Source organism: Pogona vitticeps, chromosome 1 (genome assembly GCF_051106095.1).
Source record: "Pogona vitticeps strain Pit_001003342236 chromosome 1, PviZW2.1, whole genome shotgun sequence".
NCBI classification, from domain to species: domain Eukaryota; kingdom Metazoa; phylum Chordata; class Lepidosauria; order Squamata; family Agamidae; genus Pogona; species Pogona vitticeps.
The window spans coordinates 4,686,372-4,712,766 of NC_135783.1; the positions used below are offsets into that span (position 1 = coordinate 4,686,372).

General features: G+C 46.8%; 1 protein-coding gene across 9 annotated transcripts in view; it reads left to right on the forward strand.

The window, feature by feature from the left end:
• The window catches only part of HMBOX1 (homeobox containing 1), a 130,788-nt gene that overhangs the window by 83,396 nt on the left and 20,997 nt on the right, over window positions 1-26,395 (forward strand). For all 9 annotated transcript variants that reach the window (XM_072986517.2, XM_072986537.2, XM_072986524.2 and 6 more), the window contains 4 exons: window positions 19-507; window positions 3,551-3,636; window positions 11,054-11,164; window positions 18,329-18,482. In XM_072986517.2, coding sequence (XP_072842618.1) covers window positions 19-507; window positions 3,551-3,636; window positions 11,054-11,164; window positions 18,329-18,482 — 840 coding nt within the window. The remainder of the gene's footprint in view (window positions 1-18; window positions 508-3,550; window positions 3,637-11,053; window positions 11,165-18,328; window positions 18,483-26,395) is intronic.

Consider the following 26,395-nt stretch of genomic DNA (forward strand, 5'->3'; position numbering starts at 1 on the left):
CTTTTGTCCTTCCACCAGTCTGCTGGAAACCATGTTTCACTACACCGACGAACCCAGGTTCACCATAGAGCAGATAGACCTGCTCCAGCGGCTACGGCGCACGGGGATGACACGGCACGAAATCCTCCACGCCTTGGAAACCTTCGACCGCCTCGACCAGGAGCACAGCGACAAGTTTGGGCGGCGGTCAGCCTACGGGAGCGGGGGCGGATCCTGTAGCAACAGCACCACTAACAATGTCCCGGCGTCTTCCTCCACTGCCACGGCTTCCACCCAGACCCAGCACTCTGGGATGTCCCCTTCGCCTAGCAACAGTTACGACACCTCCCCGCAGCCTTGCACGACTCATCAGAACGGGAGGGAGAGTAACGAGAGATTGTCCGCCTTTAACGGGAAGATGTCGCCCACCCGCTACCCTTTGGCGAACAGCATGGCGCAAAGATCCTATAGCTTTGAAGCCTCAGAGGAAGATCTGGACGTGGATGACAAAGTGGAGGAGTTGATGCGGTAGGTGAAACAGGGCTGCAGAGGCAGAGGGTTCCCTTCTCCCCAAAGATCCTTCTTTCCCTTCCCCCCTTCCAAGTGGGGATGCCTCCGTGGGTCAAACCCTCGAGGAAAACATCTGTGCCCTTCTTTCTGGTCGAACAACCCATCTCCCATCCAACCCAAGGTTCATGGATGGTCCCACTGAGATGATACATGCTGCGCAAGTTTGGCATAGCTTTTGGGTGGCCTTCCAACATGGCAGCTCACATGATGGAGCTTCCGTGGGATGAGTCACTGTGGCTGAAGGATGGACACACAGCTCCCGTCATCCCAAGGACGTATGAGCAGTAGGTGGTCTGCTCAGTGGGAGTTATAGCACCTGAGTAAGGGTTCAGAGAAGGGATATTCTAAAAGGCTGGCCACTGAATGCAGGATCTCCTGGAGTGCTGAATAGATGCAGAGCTAATTATTCAGACTACAGCTTGGTGTGCATCCGTCAGCCAGCGTGGCCAGTGGATACCAGGAGCCGTAGCCAGAATAAGGGATGTTTTGAATCTGTCAGAGGTGGTGCTGAGTGTCAGCTGCAGAGAAGATTGTATAGGCCTGGGTCTCTGAAAGGTGACATTTTTGCCACTTATATTGCTATTTTATACGGAACATACCATTTCAGTGCAGTATAACAGATACAACGAGCTAGTTGTCAAGAAGCAATTGCAGCAGTGAGCCGGTGTCTAGAGAAATTCTGTGTTTAAGATTGGACCGGGAGACAGGAATTGATGAGCAGGACCTGTGCAGAAACAAAATGAATTCCGCAGCTTTGCATCAATTATTTGCACCCTTGTATTTCTCCGTTAAAATATTTTTTTAAAAAAATATAATTTATGCTGATTTTGCCAGAGTAAATTAGGAGCAAAATGTCAGAGGGAGCTGAATTATGTCTATTTTGACACTTTAGCAGGCATTGCTCAGCCCTGGTTGGGATTTTGCTTTTGACAGAGAGGGGGTTGGGGACCCATCTTATCTATATCATACTGCTGATTCATTAAACTTTTAAGGGTGCTGCTTCCGCCCCTTGGTACTGAGCTGCCTTCTCCTCTGGCTACCCATTCTGCCCATGATCCTTCCTCTTAGGTCCATTCTAGCAGTACGAACACAAGCGATCCTCTCTTCTAAGCAGGAAGATGTGAGGCTTTGGAGCAGAATACAGAAGGGGACTTCATAGTCCTACGTAAGATCCACCGTCATCTGCCAGCTGTTTCCCCTTGGCAAGTTAATTTCCATGTCTGATGTAGGATGTTGGCATGTCTTGGATGTAGAATGGCCCCTTTGTGGAGCTCAACACCGCAAAGCTGTATCCCAACAAGAAAGGGCACATTGGAGAGTTTTGGGGTAAAAGCTTGCTTTTTTTAGACTGTGGCTCCTAGAATCTAGATAGCAGTTTTCGAATACTTGAAAGGTACTCATCAAGAGGAGGGTCTGTTCTCGGTCATCCCAGAGTGCAGGACACGTAAGAATGGATTCAAGGTGCAAGAAGCCAGATTTAGGCAGAGTATCGAGAAAATTTTCTTAACTGTTAGAGCAGTACAACAAACCAATGGCGTTGTGAGGTAGTGAGCACTCCAAGGCTGGAAGCATTTAAGAGAAAATTGGACTACTATCTGCCCAATCTGCTTTGATTTAGATTCCTGCCTTGAGCAGGGGGTTGGGCTGGATGGCCTTTTAAACCCCATTCTAACTCAATTATTCTATGAAATTCTATGAAATCTCCCAGCCAGCCATAGTCATAGGAGATTCTGGGTGTTCTAGGCCAAAAAAGGGGGGAAAAAGCTACCAAAGTCAGAAGGATCACTATTTAAATCTTTGGAGAACTATTGTTAATGAGAAGCCAAAATCCTGTTGCTTGGCCATAGTACATGGTGCTACACTTGACCCCTTAAATCAAAGGAGATTTGATGTGTCAACGCCATAAGTTTCATTGAATCAAAGGGGACCCTACTCTAATGGCAACATCCTTCAGTGTTATAGGTCGCAGTTAGAGTAGACCCATTTGAATCAATAGATCTTATTGAGGAGGTAACATACTAAATCCCCATCAATTCAGTGAGCATGATTGCACTAAGCCAGTGGTTCTTAACCTTTGTTTCTCGGATGCTTTTGAACTGCAGTTCCCAGAAACCCCAGCCAGCACAGCTGATGGTGAAGGCTTCTGGGAGTTGCAGTCCAAAACTCCTGAGTAACTCAAGGTTAAGAACCAGTGCACTAAGCAACAAGATTTGGGCCAGAATGGATGAAAGTAGACGGACTGGGGGATCTCAAAACAAGTCTTCAAACAGCTTTGGGACGCATGATGGATGGGTGGGGGGGTCCCTCTAGGGTTCCCCAGAGGTTGGTGTCACCAGACAGCATGGTCACCGGATGGGGATGATGGGAATTGTAGTCCAACCATATCTGTAGAGGCACTTATTTCCTAGCCTGTCTTAGATGATATCAAGTCTAAGTTTGATACCTTTGCGAGGGGGGTCCGGGATCTCCGTGCACCTGCTGATGCCCAGCTTGCTCCCCTCCCCAGATCACACGGCCACAGCAAAATCCTGTCTGAGCGTTTGAAACGGTTCTATCTTTCAGCCCCGGGTGACAAAAAAAACCCGGGGCTGGCTTTGATGGAGCTTTGGCCTGCAGTCCCGCGTGCGGAAGGCATTTGTGTGTTTTTTTTTTCTGAGTCAACTGCTGCCTTTTCTGTTCCAAAGAGGCTTGGCTGGGAGAGATTTATTCATTCCCCTGTAATGAAACCCTGTGCAGTTCCGTATGGCTTGCATGGATTTATACAAGCCGTGAGTCATCCATTCTCGTCCTGGTCAGCTTTGATCCGCCGGTGACACTGATTAAAAGAAATGTACGCTGGCGAGAATACCCCTGTCCAAACCCTCCCCTCTCTTCCGTCCTCCAGATTCTCCTTTGGCCCCAACCTCGTTTTCTTTCTCTGTTTAAAAAAAAAATGACTTTTCCTCCCCACTCTTCTTCCCACCCATCCACCCCCACCCCACCTCCCTTCTTTTTTTGGCAGGAGGGACAGCAGCGTGATCAAAGAGGAAATCAAAGCCTTCCTGGCCAACCGGAAGATTTCGCAAGCCGTTGTAGCGCAGGTAACAGGTAAGGGCTTCCCGATCGACGGCCCCTCCCCCCCCCAGTTCAAGGTGGCGTCGCTGTGTTGTCTAGCCAGTCCTCCCTACCACCGCCACAGATGTTGGACTATTGCTCAGCTTTCTGCATTGCAGTGCAGATCTGTCAGCTTAGTCATGATAATGTATGCCTTTGATTTAAGATCCATTGTCCCGCACGTCATGTTTCTTCCCCAGTGAATCTCCTCCCTCCTTCACTCTGCCTCCCTCCCTGCACAGATGATGCCATGAGGACTCTCGATTTCTTGATCGTAATTCTAAAAATCACATACGACGAAGAGCCCCCTCGAGACTGTCGGAGGCTTGTTCTTTGGATAGCGTCCCTTGCAAAAAGAGGTTCCACTTTTAGGATGCTTTAGCTAGAAAGGGTGTTTAATTAGGTGGTTTTATTTTATTAGATCTGTAATTGGTCCAGCCCTCTTGAGTGTGGCTAATGCAACTCCACTTCCTCGTCGTTCTCACACGCCGCTAAAGTTCAGTTCGAGAGCATTTCCAGGGAAGAATGTGCAGGGGAACGTATCCCTTTAGTTCTGTTACTCAGACATATGCTGTGCACCTTAACAGCAGCATCAACACCAGGAGATTATATTGTTCATGCAAACTTTGGAGGATCCAGGACCTGTTTTCCTGCCCCTGGGACCTAAGAGGGATCACACCAGGCCCTGAAAGTGTAGACATTGTCTTTTTAAAAAGCCACCTCTGGTTTCTGGAATGCCATTTCCTGCAATTTTTTTTTTACTTCTTCTTAACAGGTTTTGAAGGGCTGCATCTCTTTTTTTATGAGATGAAAACTGTTGCTTCTCGAAGCTTCAATGAGCAAAAAAATGGATTTTTTTAATCAGTCCCCCCTCTCCTTTTTTTTTCCTTTCCTCCCTGGATAGCCCCCAGATTCTATTGGACCTCTGTTGAGTCTATGTGGGCCATGGAGTGTAAAATGGCCACAATCCACACTTTGCCCAGCCATGATATAAATAAAAAGTGGCAAACGCCTTTGAACTCAATGTCCATATTCTATTCCAGTGAGGTTCTCAGAAGCCTCCTTCTGCTGGTGATTGGTTAGGGCCCAAGATGGAAGAGCAGGATCCAAAATACCAGCATATTTGAACTTAAGAAAATAGTTGCTGCTTGTAAATAAACCTTAGGAGAAGCACCTTCTCCTAAGGTTTATTTATAGGGTCGGTCTCCCTCCATCCTTCCCTCCCTCTCTCTGTTGAGGTCAGTGGAAAAGATTACTTGGGTAGGTGCATCTTGCAGGGATGACCAGGGTGTAGCTCTGCAAGTGTTGCGGATGGGGGGGTGCCCTGTTGGGCACCCAAGTGGAAGGAAGAGATCGCTTGACTTGGGATCCTAGACTTGTAGATCCGGAAGGGGCCTCGAGGATCATCAAGCCTGGCTCCCTGCAGAAAGAGAAGTCACCACTGAAGCAACCACAAGAGGTGACCATCTCACCTCTGCTTAAAAATGTGCCCTGGAGGAGAGGGTATTACAGTATCCAACTCATATCTGTGAGTGGGATGGGGAGATGGGGAGGAAGGGCACGTCGCCTGGGGAATGGTGGGAGAGGGGAGTGCACGGCTCCTGCATCACAGCTCTGTGGGCGCAGCCAAACGGAGCCAAAATGCTAATCTCTCATGCCCATCTCTCATCAGAACTGCAAAATGGAGAATGACCAGAGCCATCATTCTGATGAAAGAAATCTCAGTAGGTTTAAATGGATGTAATCTGTTCCCTTTTGCCTATGATGGACGGACGGACAGACAGACAGACAGATAGATAGCATTGTAAAAACAAAGAGCAAAAAATATTTCCACATGCATTATCAGAACTGGTCACTAGAGGGAACCAGAGGTCATGGTATGTATTATTCACTTACAAGTATTCATAGCACAGTGGCTGGCTCCCTCGAGTGGCTGGTCCTAGTAATACGTGTGAAAATATTTCTTTCTGGGTTTTTTCTTTTAATATTTTCAGACCGTGAATAAGTGATCAACAGATGCTGATCCGATGGATAAGGGGGTGCTACTGTGCCCCTTTGCCACAGGATGGTCTTACGTCTGTGTTGATGTAGATGTAACTCAGAGCAGGGGGTGGAGAATGCAACAGAGTGATTTAATGAGGCACCCAGGTCTTGTGTCTGGAGGACAATGCTGGGGCCTCAGCAGGTGTCACTGTACAGCGTCTACCATCCTGCAAGAATTTCTCCATTTGACGAACAGAGCCTTTTTTTAAAATGAAAGGAAATTGCCCTGCTTTTAATAGATGGCTTTTTGATGTGCTTATTATGTATTTATACTCCATGAAGATTACATCCTGCACTTTTGGCATATATGTGTGCTCTCACATTGGCTATTGAAATAGTAGAACAACAGAAATATACTGGCTGAAATCCCATTGCTTAGCATAGCCAGTCTCCAGTAGAGTAGCCCATTGGGTCAATGGCACTTCCAGACAAGTTGACTCACCAGACCCCATTGACTCAATGAGTCTGTTCTAGTGTGACACAGTACTCTACGCAACAGGATATTGGCCGATCCCAAGAAGTGGGAAAGAGCAGAATAAGAGAAGAAGCGTCGGGGAGAGAAATAATGAGAGGAACACACGGAAGCACGCACACATGTGGACCGAGAAGAGCTGTGAAAGATTGGGGTAGCAGAGATGCAGAAGAAATGAATTGGTCATTTATATACTGGATCTGTGATTGCAAAGAGATGGTGGGGAACCTGCCGTCTGTGCTTGGAAATGCCTGTAGCACCGCCTGATGTTGCTAGCTCTTCCATTTTGAGCCCCGGCCCTTCTTTCCATGAAGAAGAAACAGGCGAAGGCTACGCTGAAAGAGGGAGTGGGGACCCAAGTTCCCCAAAGATAGCCCTGCTCAGGTGGGGAAGGGCGGGGGACAGGCAGGTGGAGGTGGTGGGGAGAACCAGCAGCCTTCTAGATATTATGGGATGGGCAGTTCCCATGAACCCTCACTGCCGACTATCGTGGCTCGGACTAATGAGTCTAACTCCACTTGGAGAGACACCCTTGCCCGTTCTTTCTCTTTGGACTGAAGAGCAGGAGAAGAAAAACTGATGAAAAAAATATTCCCCTTTTCTTTCTTTCTTTCTTTCTTTCTTTCTTTCTTTCTTTCTTTCTTTCTTTCTTTCTTTCTTTCTATCTATCTATCTATCTATCTATCTATCTATCTATCTATCTATCTATCTATCTATCTATCTATCTATCTATCTATCTATCTATCTATCTATCTATCTATCTATCTATCTATCTTATACAACAAAATGGAAGCTTATTGGGGAGATATATATATATATATAAACTCTATTGAATCATCTCTGCAGGAAGATAAACAAGACACTGATGGGATGGGCCTATTATTAATAATCTACGGATAAGACAGATGACTCCGGACGGCAGCTAATAATAGCTTGCTGAGAACACTGGGGAGAGATGGGACTTTTTCTTTCATGCTTTCTCCCTCTGGAGGCGAGTTTGGGGAAGAACAGATTTTGGGACCCGAGAGGAAGCTAGAGGAGAAGCAGGTGGGGTCTGGTTTGAGTTCATCAGGAGCTCTGAAAGCATCTTTTTGAGAAAACTCCAAAAATAAATCGGCCAGTAAACCTGATAAGAGGCAAACAGAATGTTAAAATACTATATTTTAAAGCTGGTAGGGTTCAAGTTGCCTTGAAATACATATTTTAACCCCCCCCCCCCCCCGCATTTCAAAATTGAAGAAATAAGGGGGAAAGGTTCTGGTGTTGTCAAAAGTATTTTCCTGTTCAGCTCTATTAATCAGGATAGGAAGGATTGGCTGGCTGGCTCACTGGGGTGAGGAGATGATGCTAAAGTGACTTCACTTTCCTCGTTCTAAGACTTTGTACAGATGTGTGTTACATGTAAATACATCCTGACTGGGGATAATGCAGAGGCAGGCAAGAAGGATGATGAGGGGACTGGAAACCAAGCCCTAGCAGGAAAGACTGAAAGAAGTAGGCATGTTTAGCCTTGAGAAATAAAGAGTGAGGGGAGATACGAGAACATTTTTCAGATATTTGAAAGGTGGTCCTACAGAAGGAGGGGCAGAATCTGTTCTCCATCATCCCAGAGTGAGAACACGCCACAATGGGCTCAAATTACAGGAAGTCAGAATATCAGGGAAAACTTCTTAACTGTTAGAGCAGTATGACAATGGAACCCATGGCGTTGGGAGGTGGTGAGCGCTCCAGTGTTGGAAACATTCAAGAGAAATTGGACCACGATCTATCAGATCTACTTTGATTTGGATTCCTGCCTTGAGCAGGGAGTTAGGTTCAACAGCCTCATAGGCCTCTTCCAACTCCATTATTCTATGATTCTCATGTATCCCACTACAGTGGTGCCTCGCTTAACGACGATAAACCATTCCAGGAAAATCGCTGTTAAGCGAAAACATCGTAAATCGAAATAAAAAAACAACATTGAAATGCATTGAAACCCGTTCAATGCGTTCCAATGGGGTAAAAACTCACCGTCCAGCAAAGATCCTCGATACGGCGGCCATTTTTGCTGCCTGTATACCGAGGAATCCGTCCCGAAACACAGCGGGGAGCCATTTTAATTACCCAGTGGCCATTTTGAAACCGCTGATCAGCTGTTAGAAGAACGTTGTTTTGCGAAGAATCGGTTCTTGAAGCAGGGAACTGATCATCGCAAAGCGAAATTCCCCCATTTAGACCATCGTTTTGCGATCGCAAAATCATCGTAAAGCGGATTCGTCGTAATGCAGGGCAACCGTAAAGCGAGGCACCACTGTATTGTTACGCTGATCCTCTCCCCAATAACTAAATAACACAACTGGCCTCTACTCCCCACTTGGCGGCAGAGAGGTGCTTAAGATTCTCTTAAAGATGCAATCTTTCTGACATTTCTGAACCAGCCAGAACCCAATAGGGATTGATTTGCTATTTACTCTTGAGTATTGCACATGTGTACTCGGATTACTCTGACTTAATGCCGAACAAACAGCCGGGTGAGTCATCCCATTTCCTGGTGGATGTGTTTATCATCTAAGCCTTGGTTTTGCGCTCTTCGGCCCCTGCCGCCACCGTTGTTGACTATCTTTGCAGTCGGTCGGAGCAATTAATCACAATAATGTCATCTGAAAATTGGCTCTCTTCAACTCGAGAGCTCAAAGCCTTCTTATTTTTTTTTAAAGGCTGGTATTTTTATAATAGATGCAGAATGTGTTCCGCCCCAGGACATCCAAGCTGTGTGACGAAGGAAAAAAACGCTTCTCACCTTGCCGTGAGAAAATGTCATCCTTTCATCTGTTTCTCCTTTTTTTAACCAAAGACACCAAGAATGTGGTCCTAGGGAAAGAGAGGGGAGCTGTTCCAACGTAAGAGGTCCGCCCAGAGGGAGACCAGGAAGTCTATGACTTAAGTGCTGGGCCTTCTCTATGGTGGCCACCTCTTGATGGAAGGCTCTATCGATGGAGGTGCGCCCGGCGCCTTCCTTCCCAATATTCAGGCAACACATAAAAACCTTGCTTTCCAGGGAAGTATTTCAGGTTATCCTCCCTTTAGAATTGTTGTTCGTTTCGTTTTATTTTGACCATCATACCCTTTGACTTGCCCATTGCCGCCATCTTGGTTTTTCAAATCTGTTGTTTTGTTATATAGATCTGTCCTATTTTATATATTTCGTATAGAATATTTATGATCTGAAGGTTAAAGAGAAGCAGCAGCTCTAGTGAGAAAACATTTATGTTTGAGCTGCAGGCTGGATGTGGTCTAGAGATAACTGCAGTGCAAGCTCACGCTCTGATATCTCACCCACCACCCTTGACCTTCAGGACTTCCTCTTTTGTCTCCTCTCAGTAGACAGCAAGCTGTTTAGCTTGGTGTCTACTAAGGAGAGAGCTTGACTGGCGTTGGGGAGTGGTGGTAACGCTGTAGATATAATAGTAAGTTGAGTTTGAAAGTGATTTGCTTCTTTGTGACCCGATGGACCAGAGCATGCCAGGTCCTCCTGTCTTCCACCACCTCCCGGAGTTTTGTCAAATTCATGTTGGTAGCTTCGATGACAATGTCCAACCATCTCGTCCTCTGTCGTCCCCTTCTCTTCTTGCCTTCACACTTTCCCAACATCAGGGGCTTTTCCAGGGAGTCTTCTCTTTTCATGAGATGGCCAAAGGATTGGAGCCTCAGCTTCAGGATCTGTCCTTCCAGTGAGCACTCAGGGTTGATTTCCTTCAGAACGGATAGGTTTGTTCTCTTTGCAGTCCAGGGGACTCTCAAGAGTCTCCTCCAACACCACAATTCAAAAGCATCCATTCTTCGGCGCTCTGCCTTCTGTATGGTCCAGCTCTCGCTTCCATACCTCGCAACTGGAAAAACCGTAGCTTTGACTATGCGGACTTTTGTCGGCAAGGTGATGTCTCTGCTCAAGCCAGAATATAAGATGCTGTCTAGGCTCAAGCCAGAATGATCCACATGTTCCTTTCCAGAGCACCTGCAGTTGTGTTCATTGCCCAGCTGCTGCTACTGCAGGCTTCAGCAGATCTCAACATGTTTTAAGATTTGCAAAAGTCATTTTTAGAGGGAAAATATCAATGGGGTCTCTGCCCGGATAACAGTGGAAACTGAACATGGCCAGTGAGTATGCAGTACTGAGTGACTGTTACTGTCTGTTTGGATGGAGAATGGGAAAAGGTCCCATGGAGGACCTGAAGAGAGCAACTGTAGCTGCCTGTCCTCCTAGGCAGGAGTGCTGCATACTGCAACATTTCGTTGCAGGCCCCATGTGCAGAGGAGATCATTGTTAAGTGGAATAGTAAAAGGTTCCCCTTGACATTTAGTCCAGTCGTATCCGGCTCCAGGGGGCGGTGCTCATCCCCGTCTCCAAGCCGTAGAGCCAGCATTTGTCCGTAGACCATTTCTGTGGTCACGTGGCCAGCTCGACTAGACATGGAACTCTGTGACTTTCCCACCGAGGTGGTCCCTATTTATCTACTCGCATCTTTACATGCTTTCGAGCAGCTAGGTTGGCAGGAACTGCGACAAGCGCCGGGAGCTCACTCCATCGCATGGATTCTATCTTACGACGGCTCGTCTTCTGACCTTGCAGCCCAGAGGCTTCTGCGGTTTAACCTGCAGCAGCACCACGTCCCTTGAGTGGAATTGTACCCATGTACAAAATGCTTTGCTTGAACCCTTCCCCAGCCCTTAAACGCAACGGCGAAGGACATCAGAAAAAGCCACCTGAGCTACTAGGGGGATTCTGGGAGTGAGAATCCAAAAGCTTTGTCCCATCTCTGCTGCAGCAGGTTGGGGAGTCTGGAAAGGGGGTGAAGTGGAAAGAGGTATTTGAGCGCTCTCTCATTTTTCTTCCTTTTTGTCTCTCCTCTGCAGGAATCAGTCAGAGCCGGATCTCCCACTGGCTGTTACAGCAGGGCTCAGACCTGAGCGAACAAAAGAAAAGGGCCTTTTACCGATGGTACCAGCTTGAGAAAACCAATCCTGGTAAACAAAACCAAGCCCAGGCACTCCGGCCGTTCCCTCTGAACCAAACCTTTTGCCGGGCGGCTGTGAGTGTCGTTGGCTTCGCCGTGGTTTGGTCGGCATGGATTCCCCCCCCTTCCTCCCCCTGCTCGGAGTCCATTTTTGGAAAAGGGGGGTGGTGGAGGTTGGGACAGACAAGGGAAGGATCTCGGAAAGTGGGACTTGAGTTTGGGGTACCGTTTCCTAGCATGCTTTGGCTAGCAAAAGCGCAGAGGTGTGAGTGTTTGGAGAGAGGTTTTCAGTCTTCATCCTAGATCTGTGGTTCCCAGTCTTGGGTCCCCGGATGCTCTCGGACCGCAACTTCCAGAAATCCTGGCCAGTGCAGCCAGCTGCGAAGGCTTCTGGGAGTTTTAGTCCAAGAACATCTGGGGACCTAAGGGTGGGAGCCACTGTTCTAGATCATGAATCCTTAGAGTTGTCAAGTCCAAAGTATCTTGGTAACACGGAACAGCAGGAAAGGATGCTGCAAGAGATGGAGCTCTGAGGACCGGGGATGGATATGGGCCTCTGGAGGTTACTCACCTTTCATTGGCAGGATCCGGTAGCAGGTGTCTGGAAGGAGCTTTGCTAACCCAAGTCGCTAGAAAGCCAGTGCTAATCAAAGCAAAAGTAAACTTCTTAGTGCTGCAACTGCAAGGGTCTCCCTACATTGGGGTCCACTGGCCCTGTTGCCAGGCTGGGTGATTCAGGGAGATGCGGTACGGCAGTGTCACTTTTCCGAGCTCTGAAGCTGACAGCAGCGAGCGAGATTTGCAAAGAGTGTGATTTGGTGGAATAAAGCAGCTTCTCTTCTCATCTTAAAGTAGCCTTTGCAGAATCACTCATTTCTCTTCCAAACATGAGGTGCTCCAGATCTCCCCACACCTATTTTTGTCCTCTTTTTTTAATGAAGCACAGCTACAGGTATATGTAGGAATCACCTGCAAAATCCCAGCAGGTTCATAACAAGGCTTGTCTACCCTGGGGTTGGGCTTCCCACCAGCGATCCCACCCTATGGAAGCCGAGCCTGGATGCAGTGCCTTCCCCGTCGACTGCCCCCGGCATCCTTTTTTTGGGAACAGTATACCGTATTTTTCCGTGTATACAATGCCACCATGTATAAGACGCCCCCCTTTTATAATCCAAAATTAAGAAATCTAAGTGGGGCTTAGCAAGTGCAGGGGGAAAGGGATCAAAGCGCTGCAGGATCGCTTTGATCCCTGCTTTCCCCCTCCACTTGTTTTTGTTCTCTCCTCAGCTTACTTCCGTGTATAAGACGACCCTCAATTTTTAGTCTAAAGATTTTAGACAAAAGTATAGTCTTATACACGGAAAAATACAGTATATCTCTCTAAATGAAAGTTTTGAAGGTCTCTGAGAAGGAGTGACTGGTACTTTGCCTTCATCCTGCATTTCAGCGGAAGAAGGCTCCGAGGCAGGCTTCCAGCTAGTCGTAACAAGACTGGCTTCACCTCCAGTCTTGACTGTCCAAGTGACACAACACAGAAGGAAAAAGAACTTGGGAAGGAGAAGGAAAAATAATAATAACGGCACTCGTTCTTCGTGACCCAGTTCTTGTAGGATGGTGGAAAGCAGCTTTTTTGTCCAGCCTGCCGCCACGATGGTCTTCCTCAAAGATGGACGGGGCCCCTTCTTCGTCAGCAGATGATCGTTGGGGAGGTGCACTGCCCCGCTGAGGCCCCTTTGCTTGAACCTCCCGTATAGCCGACAGCGACCCTTCCCAGCCGTTTTAAGTTTTTGATTTGAGTGGTTGCCGCTCCGATAGACTCTTGGGGTCACCCTGAGAGAGATCTCGGAGCGCCCACGCTTTGACACGAGGCAACATTCATTCATCAGGGCCGGCTGGCTCAGTCTGGTTGGCAAAGAGGTGGCCCGTCGGCGTGGGAAGATGAGTAACTAACCTTGACAGCAGTCCCTCCTTGCTTTCTGGGCAGACACTGAGAGATGGCGGCGTTGGCTTCCAATGCAGGATGGCGACCGTCTGGGTTTTCTTTTTCTTTTTTCTTTTTGGCAGAAATTCTGGAGCATTCTCCTTGGGCTCAGTCTCGTGTTATTGGCTGCTCCTGGCACCGCCGGAGGAATAGAAATTCCCTCCACGTAATTATATATCATCTTAGAACTGCAGAGCGGGAAGGGACCCTCTGGGTCATCCAGTCCACCCCCTGTCAAGGAGGCACAGCGGGGGATCGAACTCACAACCTCTGGCTCTGCAATCAGAGACCTAAACCCCTGGGCTCCCCAGCAGTGAATTTGGAGGCAACCCCCCCCACACACACACACAGACCCAAAAGGGTCCAGTAGAGTCTGAGCATTCTCTGCTCTGCCAGTTTGTTGAATGCTAGACTGGAAGGGAAAAAAATATAAGGGAAAATCCTGATCTCTAAATCCTGCCCAGAGACCACCAAATTAGGCCTGCTATTATCACACCAGCAAAGTTCTGTGAATAGTTTACCTAGGAGCTTCCAAGTCTCGAAAAAGGACATGTGCGTAGAAGTGGACTTGGCTTTGTGTGTCTGAGAGCAATGTATTCCACTGAGCCTTCTCCCGAAGGAGATTTTCATAGAGATGAGCTGTGCTTTCATAGACTTGGTAGAAAAAGTTATACCCAAATTAGGGGGAATCCTATCTGCCCCCTTCTGGCTTTGCTTTGCTCCCTGCTGATCTGCCGTTGGCCCTGACCCCCACCCCCTGTGCTTTGGCCTGCCCCCTGCCAAATGGCGTGCAGATTGGAATTGCCTTCCCCAGATGTTCTAAAGTTTTGGCCATGTGAGGTCTGCATGCTTTCAAATCTCTCTCCGTCCACGAAATCACATATATTAAAATGGGAAAGCAGAGACACTGAAGATGCTCATCTAAAGTTTGTACAGCCTATGGGTATGTTTTGACACAGGGATGTGGGGTGGAAAATCCTTTTCAAAGTAAGGACTTTTTGGGGGAGAAGAGTGGAGGAGGGCAGCAGATGGGAGTGTGTGGGGCCAGAAATGGGGTGACCCAGAAATGTTTGGGATACCATGTTAGTACATGCTAAAGCCACATTCGCTTCTTCCGCCTGCTCATGAGAACCATGCTAATAACAAAATAAGAGGACATATTTGTATGTTGTCCTCAAACTCATCACCTCCATCAATAGGGACATTCGAGGGCGGAACTCAGTGGGGAATGAGCTTATTGAGTGGGTACAGAATGCTGGCTGATAGTTTTGAGGATAGTGAGAAAACTGAGGTCTAACAGAATGGCTGGAGTCCTGAACAATAGCAATATCCACATTGCAAATATTTCGGTTTGCCTTTGCTGAACATTTACCAAATTTGGCTTGTTCCTGAACTAGACCCTCTCCAACCAGAACTGGAAGTAAGTAGTTACATTTTGGGTAACAGGTGATGTCACTAGCAATTGGCAACGTTTTTAGGTGCAGCAAATAGAATCTGAATTACTTAAGTGTAGTGAGTAACTACTTTTTTGAAGGACATTTTAAGAGGGATTTGACTAGAGTTTTCCAGCTTTTGTGCCTCTCTCTCTCATCCATCCTAAATGGCATGGGAAGTATTCCTTGGTTTTGTTGTTGTTGTTGTTGTTTTTTCCCAATATTCCTATTGCAATATCAGAATTGGCCACAAGGAGGCAGCAGAGAGTTTTTCCCTTTCCGGCAAGGACAGTGGGTTCACAGAATCATAGAATAATGGAGTTGGAAGAGGTCTAAATGGGCACTGAGTGATGTGTTAATAAAGTTCAGCACATCAAACGGCTAACTCTGTTGGGGCAACAGTCATGGTAACAGCAACCCGCATGCTCTTAAGCAACTAATAACACAAGTTGCTTTGAAAATGTACCCTTCCACTCTCTGACCTCCACACTCAAAAAAGTGTGGGTCATAAATGGCAACTTCCAGGTAAACTGGCCTCTCTTTTCCCCAGGGATGGGCCTGAGAACGCTCACAAATGTTGGACTGAAACATGAGCTGTAGCTGGGCGGGCTAATTTTTTAGCTGGGCTGCTAATGTCTTTATAGACATTGCTGATGCTCAAAGACAGGTGAGACGGGGGAAAGCGTGTTTTGTATTCTGATGGCAGACCTGTCAATATGTGATTTACATGAAAGCAGATGTATGGAAGAAGAAGATTTATGGATTTTTTTTTTGTTGGGTCTCCCTTTCAACTAAGAAGCCTCTTTGAAATGCTCATCTTCCAGAATTACTTTGCATCTGTTACCTGGGTGCTAAGCAGGGCAGAAATTCCTTCCTTCCTCCGTTTGCTTTGTAGTTGATCTCCAGAGAGAAAAAAGGTCTATTCGGGACCACAAAGCAAACCTTTTCTTTCTCCTCGCATATACACGTATGAATATTTTGTCTGCATTTGCAGATTGTTTCTTTTCTTCTTTTAAAGACCTACTTTACGCCTTTTCCAGAATTATTCTGAGTTCAGAGCAAGATTTTCCGTAACATCCACATAAGCAGCTATGATATTCGGCTTTATCTTTTGAGGTTGATGGTTAGCTTGAGTATTTGTGGCACTCTGAGCTAAAACTTTTGAACAGGGGGGGGGGAAGTCTACGTGCTGTATGGGTTTGTGATTTGCCATTTTGCCTCTCCCGTAACAAAATCCAGAGGATAGAAGGGTGTGTATGTGTGTGTGAAAAAGAGACCTAAGGAAGGTTCATGAACATTCCACCAGAGGAAGAAGAAGCATCATATTCTGCCAGACATAATCTTGTTTCTGAAGTAGACCCTCTTAATCAGAATTCGGAAGTGACAAGTACCTACTTATCTTTTGGATAACAAGGAGTATGACTAGTAGCGGTAAAGTTTCTTTCTATGTGTTGCAATTAGCACTTACCCGTATTTTTCGCACCATAAGACGCACCTTTCCATAAGACACACCAATTTTTTAGGAGAAGAAAACAGGAAAATATAATCTGTTTTCTTCGCTCCATAAGACACACAGACTTTCCAGCCCCCTGTTTTGTGGGGAAAAAGTGTGTCTTATGGTGCGAAAAATATGGTAAGTCTAGTCAAAGGGAGCAGGTGGAAGAGGCATAGAGAAGAGAGAAGGCAGTTTTGCCGAAGTAGATGATGATTAGGCTGGGAGACAAGGTGGCTGGAAAATATCACAGGGAAGTTGTGTGTAAATGTATTCAGAGACTGGAATTATATGTAAATGCTTCCAAATTAATTGTATGGACTGGAAATAAAGCCTGAATGAATATTTATCTGGGCAAGACAGTTGTGCCTAAAAAGAAGGAAAGAAGGCTTTCCTTGCATTTAGATTTCACTGTTTTTACTGTAAGCTGCCTTGGGTCCTTTTTAAGGAGAAAGCCAGGTAACAATATTTTATATCAATAAATTATGTCTGTGCTGCAGCACCGGGATAGGTCTGGGTTTAAAAGAGCCATTTTTGTTTCCCACAATGAGTGGAAGAAGTGCCTTTTATAAAGAGGATATGTGTCACTTAGATGCTTTATAAGCAGTTCTTAGAAATGGATGTTGTTTTTCGGTCTGTTTTTCTTCCTAACACTTCACCAGTCTCTGTGGCCGGCATCCCACACACTACACCAGAACACAGACAGAGTTCTGACTCCTGTCCTCTGAAGACGCCAGCCACAGAGACCGGCGAAACGTTAGGAAGAAAAACCTCCAGAACACGGCCAAACAGCCCGAAAAACCTACAACAACTATCAGATCCTGGCCATGAAAGCCTTCGTGAATGCAGTTCTTAGAAATGATTAACTTAAAAAAAAAGTTGACTGGTTAAGAGTACCATTCTATTAGTGTGGTGTGAGTCATCAGCCTCTATTAGTATTAGAGGTTCTCTGTAAACAAGAATTGTAGTGGTGGAGATACGTGTGCAAAATAGTGCTGTCACGTTGATCGGTGGTGAGATAGTAGTACACGCATAGCGATGTACGTAGGCATCGTGCCAACTCTACCCAGATGATGCCTTCCGTTTCGGAATTTTGCAAACTACACAACAGTGGTGCAGTGATAGATCTGAAAGTTGCAGGTGCTTTATCTTAGCAATGCCAAGAGCCACGATGCTTCCCCATTTAGGAGAATCCAAAACAGCCATCTGGAGCCTTGGGGCACAGTGGCTAAACTGGCCTAGTACTGTCAAAACAGTGCTCAGGACCTAAGTTTGATCCCAAATGGGCTCAGCTAGCTGGTTTGAGATTCACTCAGCTTTCCATCCTTCTGAAGTCGGTAACTTGAGTACCCAGCTTGCTGTGGGGCCAGGTTGTAGGTTGCATAGTTAAATTGTAGACTGCCCAGAAAGTGCTTTAAACTAGAGACGGGCGCTTTGTGTTCAGATTAGAAATGATGCCCGGTAACGAATCCCGTCCACCATGCCCAGAACCATACAATTGACTTACCAGGCTCCACATGGCACAGGGGTCCGCTTTCACTACTGCCGCACCAATCCCGGAAGGAGCCTGGCCAGCCCTTCCCCGCCTCCCCAGGCAGCTGAAGGCGGACCTCTGCACCATACGGAGCCTGGTAAGTCGACTCTGTTTTTCTGGGCATAGGGGGAAGGGAATCGGTTTTCTAAGATGAATATGGAGCACCCATCTCTACTTTAAATGCTATGGTGCGTTATATAAGCAGCACGCTTTGCTTTGGGATCAGTCCGTATCAGCAAATGAGGAGAGGGTCTGTGCTAAAGAGCGTGGCTCTTAATTGTCCATTCGAGGTCAAACCACCTTTAAACTCTTTCTCCGTTCTAAAATGAAGATTGCGGATGCATTCAGAAGGAGCAGTGAAGCCAGAGGGGGATTGTAGGTTATGTCATAACCCTTAGCCTTCTGACAGTCCCAGGGCTTTGACCGATCAAGCCTCAGCATCACTACACTGTGGATACGCATACATTTTTTCCCTGAGAAATAAGACTTGAGAATGAGAGGCTGGGGGTCTCGTTGTGGTGGACAGCTCACATTATCCTGCCCGCCCAGTTTTCCTATGCAAGGGGGAACCCCTATGTGCTATGACTGCCTCTCGCCCCGTCCAAATTTCAGAGGAAACGGAAAAAAAAATTCCCTCTTGGGAATAGCTTCCATATCCTTGGCCGGGCTGAAAAAGAAGAGCAGTTTTTTCTTTCTGTTCCTTAATTTCTCTTGTGTTTTTTTTGCCTTTCCAGGGGCTACGTTAAGCATGAGGCTGGCCCCCATCCCGGTGGAAGAGCCGGAATGGAGGCAGACGCCTCCCCCTGTCACAGCTACCTCTGGGACCTTCCGCTTGCGGCGCGGCAGCCGGTTCACCTGGCGGAAGGAATGTTTGGCCGTCATGGAAAGGTTGGTGGCTCGCCGAGAACTTGACGTTGTGAAATGTGTGTGTTGCCGTTTCTGGATCTCACGGCATGATGTGTGCTTGGTTTTTTTTTTAAATGTGTTTTCTACATCAAAGTCTGCTTTAAATATTGAATTCAGGCCTAGATTTGACTATATTATGGAACCTACAGCAACCGGTTCTACCTTTTCCTTTATTATCCAAGCCAGCGGCTTTCTTGTATATAGAGATTATGTGTTTTTATTTTAACTTGATGCTGTTTGTTTGTTTGTTTTGCTGTAATCCTCCCAGAATAGTGTATGCACTAGGGGGGCAGAATATAAATTTAAGTGATGGATGGATGGATGGATGGATGGATGGATGGATGGATGGATGGATGGATGGATGGATGGATGAGTTAGTTGATGGATGGATGGATGGATGGATGGATGGATGGATGGATGGATGGATGGATGGATGGATGGATGGATGGATGGATGGATGGATGGATGGATGGATGGATGGATGGATGGATGAGTTAGTTGATGGATGGATGGATGGATGGATGGATGGATGGATGGATGGATGGATGGATGGATGGATGGATGGATGGATGGATGGATGGATGGATGGATGGATGGATGGATGGATGAGTTAGTTGATGCACGGATGGATGGATGGATGGATGGATGGATGGATGGATGGATGGATGGATGGATGGATGGATGGATGGATGGCAGTGGAAGAGGTTTATGCAGAGGGAAAAAGTGCTTGGTCTGTAGTGATGGGAGCTGTTGTGGTATTGTGGATAGAGCGATGGACTAAGACTCAGGAGACCTAGAATCAAATCCATGTTCTTCCATGGAAGCTCCTGCACTGGTAATATCTCCCACACCCTGGAAACACTGTCAGGGTCTCCATAAGCTGGGCATGAGTTGACGACACATAGCTGACAGCACGTTGCCCTGTAAATTATGTCGGGCAGAGCTGGCAGTGCCAGCTGTCTTTGGCTGCCTGGAGTTGGCTTGTGATAGACCATACTTGTTGGGAAGTAGACCTTTGATGGAAGAGCTTCAGTCAAATCCAAAGCATGTAGTGGACAACATCTCTCCCTTTGGCCATGGTTAGACTCCAGTTCCCATCAGCTCTGTCCAGGATTCTCAATCATGTAGAGGCCCTTTCCCTCCAACTGTTCTGGAAATATATAAAAACCCTTGCATTTCAGGGAGGCATGCCAGGATACCCCCCCCCCTTCGTAATTGCACATGATTTAGCTTTAGTTGAACCATTATACAGTATTTTGTAATCGTTTTTGTCCGTTGCTGCCGTCTTGATTTTTAGATTTCTTGTCTCGTGATGTTACAGTCCTTTATTTGTATCTTTTGGGGGACTGGGTGGGGTTTGGTTTTCTTTATGTTTATTCTATTACTGGAAACCTCCCAGACTAGTGGCAAGACCACTAGGTGGTGTGGCATGCACGCACGCACGCACGCACGCAGGAAGGAAGGAGGGAGGGAGGGAGGGAGGGAGGGAAGGAAGGAAGGAAGGAAGGAAGGAAGGAAGGAAGGAAGGAAGGAAGTAAGTTTTTCAGGTTTGCTTCTTTTTAAAAACTGAGTAACTGTGGTGGCTCTCCAGTCCCTTTGCTGCATGTGGCTTATTATTCCTGTGCTACAGTTCTTCCCCCTGCCCACGGGATGCAGCTAATGTACTTAAGAATCTGTAACCATTTTTCAATTCAATTCACTCTTCTTCCCCTTTTCTTCTTCTTCTTCTTTCTTTTGTAATTTCTCCCAGTGCCTGGCCTTGTTTTTCTGCAATGAATTCAGGAACAGTGTTCCCCTCTTCTCCACTTAAAAAAAATCTCTTAGAAAATTTACAATCTGAAGGTTAAAGAGAAGCAGCAGTTCTAGTGAGAAAACATTTATGTTTCTGAGGCAGGCTGGGTGTGGTCTAGATAACTGCAGTGGAAGCTCACGCTCTGACATCTCACCCACCACCCTTGACCTGCAGCACTTCCGCATTTGTCTCCTCTCAGTAGATAGCTATAAAAGTAAGCAGAGTTTGAAAGTGATTTGCTTCTTCCTCCACATTCCTAACCTTGTTGTGGTTTAGTCATTCTGACTCTTTGTGACCCCATGGACCAGAGCACGCCAGGCCCTCCTGTCTTCCGCTGCCTCCCGGAGTTGGGTCAAATTCATGTTGGTCATTTCGATGACCCTGTCCAGCCATCTCGTCCTCTGTCGTCCCCTTCTCCTCTTGCCTTCACACTTTCCCAACATCAGGGTCTTTTCCAGGGAGTCTTCTCTTCTCATGAGATGGCCAAAGTATTGGAGCCTCAGCTTCAGGATCTGTCCTTCCAGTGAAGGGTTGATTTCCTTCAGAATGGAGAGGTTTGTTCTTACAATCCAGGGGACTCTCCAAAGCCTCCTCCAGCACCACAATTCCTGTGGTGCTGGAGGCAGTGGGTGGATGACAAGAGCTTGCCCATTTCAAAAGCAGTGGGTGGATGACAAGAGCTTGCAGAGAAACAGGAGATTAAGTTCATTGTCAACATGGGTCATGTCAAATGTTTCAAGTGCATTAACTTCGTAATTCTTGCAGCCCCTAGTTTGTTCGGCTTCAGGGAATTCTGTTTAAGACAGCCTTATTATCTGTTGAAGAATTTTTGAGTGTCAGACTTGTTTGGAGAGGATTCAGGTAGGTGTCACAGAGCCCTTCCTCAGTTACTGTAGGATGTTGCCTACGACAATTTGAGACCGAGTGTCCTTTTGTGTGAAGCTTGCTGACTCCATAACACATCAAGCTCTCTCACAACTGTGTGTTGGAAGGGAAGGGTCCTTCTACTAGTTCCCCCCTATTAAGCACTGGTTAGGCCTCATCTAGTATACTGCATCCAATTCTGGACACCACACTTTAAGAAGGATGCCAACAAACTGGGGCAAGTTCAGAGGAAGGCGAGAAGGATGATCAGGGAGTTGGAAACTATGCCCTAGAAGGAAAGATTCAAAGAACTGGGCATGTTTAGCCTTGAGAAAAGAAGACAGAGGGGAGACAGCATAGCACTTTTCAAAGACTTGAAAGGTTGTCCTACAGAGGAGGGGCAGGATCTGTTCTCAGTCATCCCAGAGTGCAGGAGATGCCCTAATGGACTCAAGCCACAGGAAGTCAGATTTAGGCTGAATATCAAGAACAACTTCTTAACTGTTAGAGCAGTACAACAATGGAACCAAATACCTTGGGAGGTCCAACGCTCCAATGCTGGAGGCATTGAAGAGAAAATTGGACAGCCGGCTGTCAGATATACACTAATTTGATTTGGATTCCTGCACTAAACATGGGGTTGGTCTTGACAGCCTTCTAGACCCCTCCCAACTCACAGTTGGCTGTGAGAGGGTCCACTGGCTGAGAACCAAGCAGTCTGTAGCCTTTTTATCGATTCTTGCTAGGCACTTGGGCAGGTAAGCTTGGTGGAGTGAGGGACTCTTGGAGGATGAAGATGCTGCCCCCTTCGATGGAAGCCCTCTCACTTGCCAAAGTCTCTTGTTCCCCGTTGGAAGGGTTCCTGGTGGGGGAACTTGGGCGTGGTGGCCGGGCCCCGACCTCGGGGCTCTGTGGTCTGTGTCCCTCATCCTCCTGTGGCCCCGTATCTGCTCAGGCATTTTGCTCTTTGTAGCAGGAATTCATGTAGGTAGGTTTGTTCTGATTTCGCCTCAGAGAAGACCAAGGGTTTTCTGGAGTACAGGTTGGAAAAGAGGGAGAGCCCTACTGGTTGAGGACCAAGGTTGACCAGTCCTGCCTTGTGTTCCCACAGAAGCCAGCCAGCTGCCTCAGGCAGGGCATGAAGGCCACGGTGCCCTCTGGCTTCTTCTCCCAGCATCAACGGATCTCCAGTTAGGGAGGCCTGGAGTAGCCATTGTGGTTAGTATTTTCAGACCGGCTCGCCCCCATGAATTTTTTCCCCATTTGTTGACACAGGCCACTGAGCATTTGTCAAGACTGTACAGCGGTGTCAGGATACTTTTAACACCCCTGCTGTACCTCAACCGCAGATGAAGACGGTCTTAATATTTTCAGGCTGGGGGCGGGGGGAGAACCAGGAGGAAGAACAAGTGAAGAAGGAGAATTTGGAATGAATGAACACAAATGACCAATTCTCCTATTGAAATGTACGTAAAGACCAATTGAAAATAAAGGAAAACCATGGGGGGGGGTTGTCTTGCTGCTGTACCCTCCAATTGTCTGGTAGATCTTTCAAGGCGATTTCCCATGTGCTTACATTTGCAAAATACCTGTGCTCTCCTCCCGGTGGGCGGGCAAGTTTGAAATGATATTCTTTTTTTGGTGGTGTCTTATATTATCCATTTATGTGAGCTGTTGCGAACTCTGAAAGAAACCAGCGACTGCATCGTGTTCAGGGGGAGGGAGCCTTGAACGTTGCATTTCCAACAGAGCAGTTAGTTCTCTAATCATGTTGCATAGAGAGAGAGGCGGCTGCAGGGCTCGGAGGAAATAGACAGCAGAAATCCAGAAAAACCAGGGCTGTCACCTTTCAGCAGATAAGTCACCGGATAGTGGGAGGTTCCGGTGCAGGTCATGGATGCTGCTGAATGAAGGCCAGGACGAAGGAAGCATTAGCCATATGGGCTGGTTTTACCCCAGGACGTCCAGCCCATCCTTCAACCAGTCCAACACTGGGTTGGATCAAGAGTGGGGCCACCAACCCCATTCTTGTGGCCCTCCAGGTAGACACTTGGCCTTCTGAGTTTGCTTCCTGCTTGTGGGTGGGGAGTTGTTGCTTTACATGGCTGGTGAGTTGTGTTTTAAGGACATCAGGGAGCTGCTTGACACTCATTCAGGCCAAGGATCCATCTAATTCAGTGTTGTCCGCACTGGCTGGCAGCAGCTCTCTCTGGTTTGTGGCCGGACTCTCTCCAAGATCCATCCGGGGAAGACAAAGGTCTTCAGTAGGCCTACATTAAGCTTAAAAGCCTTCCCACTGAGGTCATAAGGCTTCCCCTCTAGTACAGCTGATACAGGATATTTTAGACTAGTATCCATCTTTTGTTTTGTTGGTTCACATCCTTGCTTTTGACATCAATTCTCATCATGTCTCAGGACAAGCGTCAGCCAGAGAGACAACACGAACCTGGTGCACAGCTGTTTGAGAAGGGCAACAGTTCACCATCCTTGGGTCCCCAGATGTTTCTGGACTGCTGTGCTAGCAAGGGCTTATGGGAGTTGCAGTCTTAAGAACATTTGGAGACCCAAGGTTGGGAAGCACTGAAGTAGGGAATAGAGTGGCCATCTGAAAAGACGGCCTTCTCCCCTATGAGTTTATCTGTGATTGGAAATCCTCGGTGGAGGCTCTGTTTCATTTTAGATAGCTTCAATCTATCTTTAAGTGATAACAAATGTCTGCTTGCTATAGGATGTGCTGTTCCCTGCCTCTATATTTTATATTGTAATTTGAAGATAAACTCAGACTTAATTTGAGTGCCTGATAGAGATGGGCACAAATCACTTTGCCATGTTTTGTCAAAATTTGTGTGGTGCCTTGCACTCCTTCCTCTGACTTACAGGCTCCCCCACTCACAATCTAGCACCCCCTACCCGGGTCCTCCTCCTTGGGCAGCTGTCCAGGCCGGGCAGGAACTTGAGTTTCCCTTCTCTGCCTCCTTCAGCAGCTGACCAGTCGAACCAGGAGGTGGGGTGGGGATTCTTACTGCACAGCTATTGAGTGGTCAGTTGCTGGAGGAGGCAGGGAAGGGAATCCTGAGCTCCTGCCTGGGCTGGACAGCCAACTGAGAAGGAGGATCCAGGCAGCACATGCTCGCTTATGAGTGGGACAGCCAGCCAGGAGTTGTGGGAAGGGAACATGCAGCACCACATTAATTTTGACGAAGCACTTTGTGCCCCTCTCGAGCGCCTGATTGTCCCGACCTGAACTGCTGAAAAAATCCTGTTGTTAGCGGGGAAATGAGTTAACTTCAATCTCCAGCTTTACTCTTAGTGGTCATGCTTACACTGTCAAGGGGATGATCTTTAACCTACCGCATAGTTTCACCTAGAGAAAAAGCTGAAGGTGCTTCAGAAATGTGCTGCAGAAGAATTGGTCGTACTGCTCTAGCAGTTAAGAAGTTTTTCTTGATGTGTCTGTGTTCACATGAGCCACAGAACTACTTGTTTTAGCAAAACCAAGTTGTTGTGTTTTTTTAAAGCAAACATGCATGTTCCATGCAGAATTCTAGGCATGCAGGGTTGCTATTTTTTTAAATGTCCCATTATTGATGTAGGGCACATCTCAGTCCATTTGAGATAAATGGAGCTTCCCGGTTGCTTTTCTTCAGGGCCACAACCGGCCGCTCTGCTCAGGTTTTCCTGCTGTTCTGCTCGTTCTTTTCCCTGGCTTTTGCAGGTTTCTCCATGTCGGCAATATTTCTGCACCCTGGTGGCATCACTGAAATGAAACGGCGCCGAGGATATTTCAATCTTCTTACCGCCCCTGCGCATTCTCATCTCGTGCACATATTATGGCCACTTTTCATTTTAATCCTTTACTGTCGCCTGGCACAAAAGAGATCATTTGATTTCCTCGCTGATCAGCCCTCGTCATTCTGACGGGCGCCTTTTGTCTAGAAAGCACAATTGCATCTGGAGAAGTTTTATCCCCGGGCCTTTGCAATCATTCACTTCGTTCTCCATCTCCTTTCTTCTCCCGCACCCTCTTTTTAAAATGCCTCTCTGCTTCAAAGCAATTCTGAGCCCAGCAAAGGCAAAAGGTACAAGAAAAGAAGTTTTCTAATTGATAACAAATTCAGTGTGCATGGTGTTACATCAGTCACCTATCTGCATGTAGCCAGTGTCTCCCACCCCCTCCTTCCTTCCTATGCATGGAACTGCTTTCATGCTTGGGGGTGGAGGTAGAGGCAGCACTAGCATGTTGACTAACAGTACAGTTTCTGTGAGGAATGTGAAAGGTCATGGGCAGAGTGCATGAGGAACTGAGTGGTTTTGAAAATAAACTTCCTTCTAATTATGCAGTGGTAAAAATGGTTCTGGCAGTGACTTTCAGATTGAGCTACTAGGTCTCCCCACAGTAAACCTTCCCTTATTGGTTACTGTACCTCAACTGGCGCTTCATGTCTCAGTATGTTTGTTCAGAGAATGTACTTGTAACGAGAAAAGAATAAAATGCTTCTATTTACTTACAGTTCTTCATAGATAATGCCCCTTGTCCAGATGGGTGGTATAGAAATGAAATGAAATAAATGAATAAATACAAACAGCATTTTGTGTAGAAAAATTAACTTGTTGAATCACTGAGCTTAGCTTCATTTTTGTCTAACTGACTGGTTACATAGCTGACAGAAGACTTCACTCTGTCTGTTTCTTACTCCATCGCTAATAGTCATTATAACTGACAGAACATCAACTGAACCCCGAGTGGAAAAACAGAGAGAGAAAAGAATCTGAGAGGGATCAGTTGACTGCTACGAAGTTGACTGACATTCAGCCCAGTCCTGAAAAGGTCCCTCCCAGCCAAACCCTCTTAAAGGCATCATATACAGGCTGCAATATTTCCAGCCATTGGCTGAGGAAGTATGCATCCCATAGGAATGGGATGAATTATGGCCTGTGCTTTAGTTGACAGAGGTGTAGACAGAGGACTGATCACTTTATTTCTGGTCTGTGTCAGCTTGGATGTCCCATCTTTATGTCCCATCTTTGCTTTGATCTGTTGATTGATGGTTCTTATATAAAGAAACGGCAGCAGAAAAATATCCCTTTTAAATAAGTGTCTAATACATGACATTTACTTTAAAATCCTCCCATAAGGGCATATTTATATTGGGCTAAATTTCTAAATATGTTCCCTGTTCCAAACATACATGTCAAAAAAAAAAAAAAAAAACTTGTGTTGATACCTTTTGAGTCGATC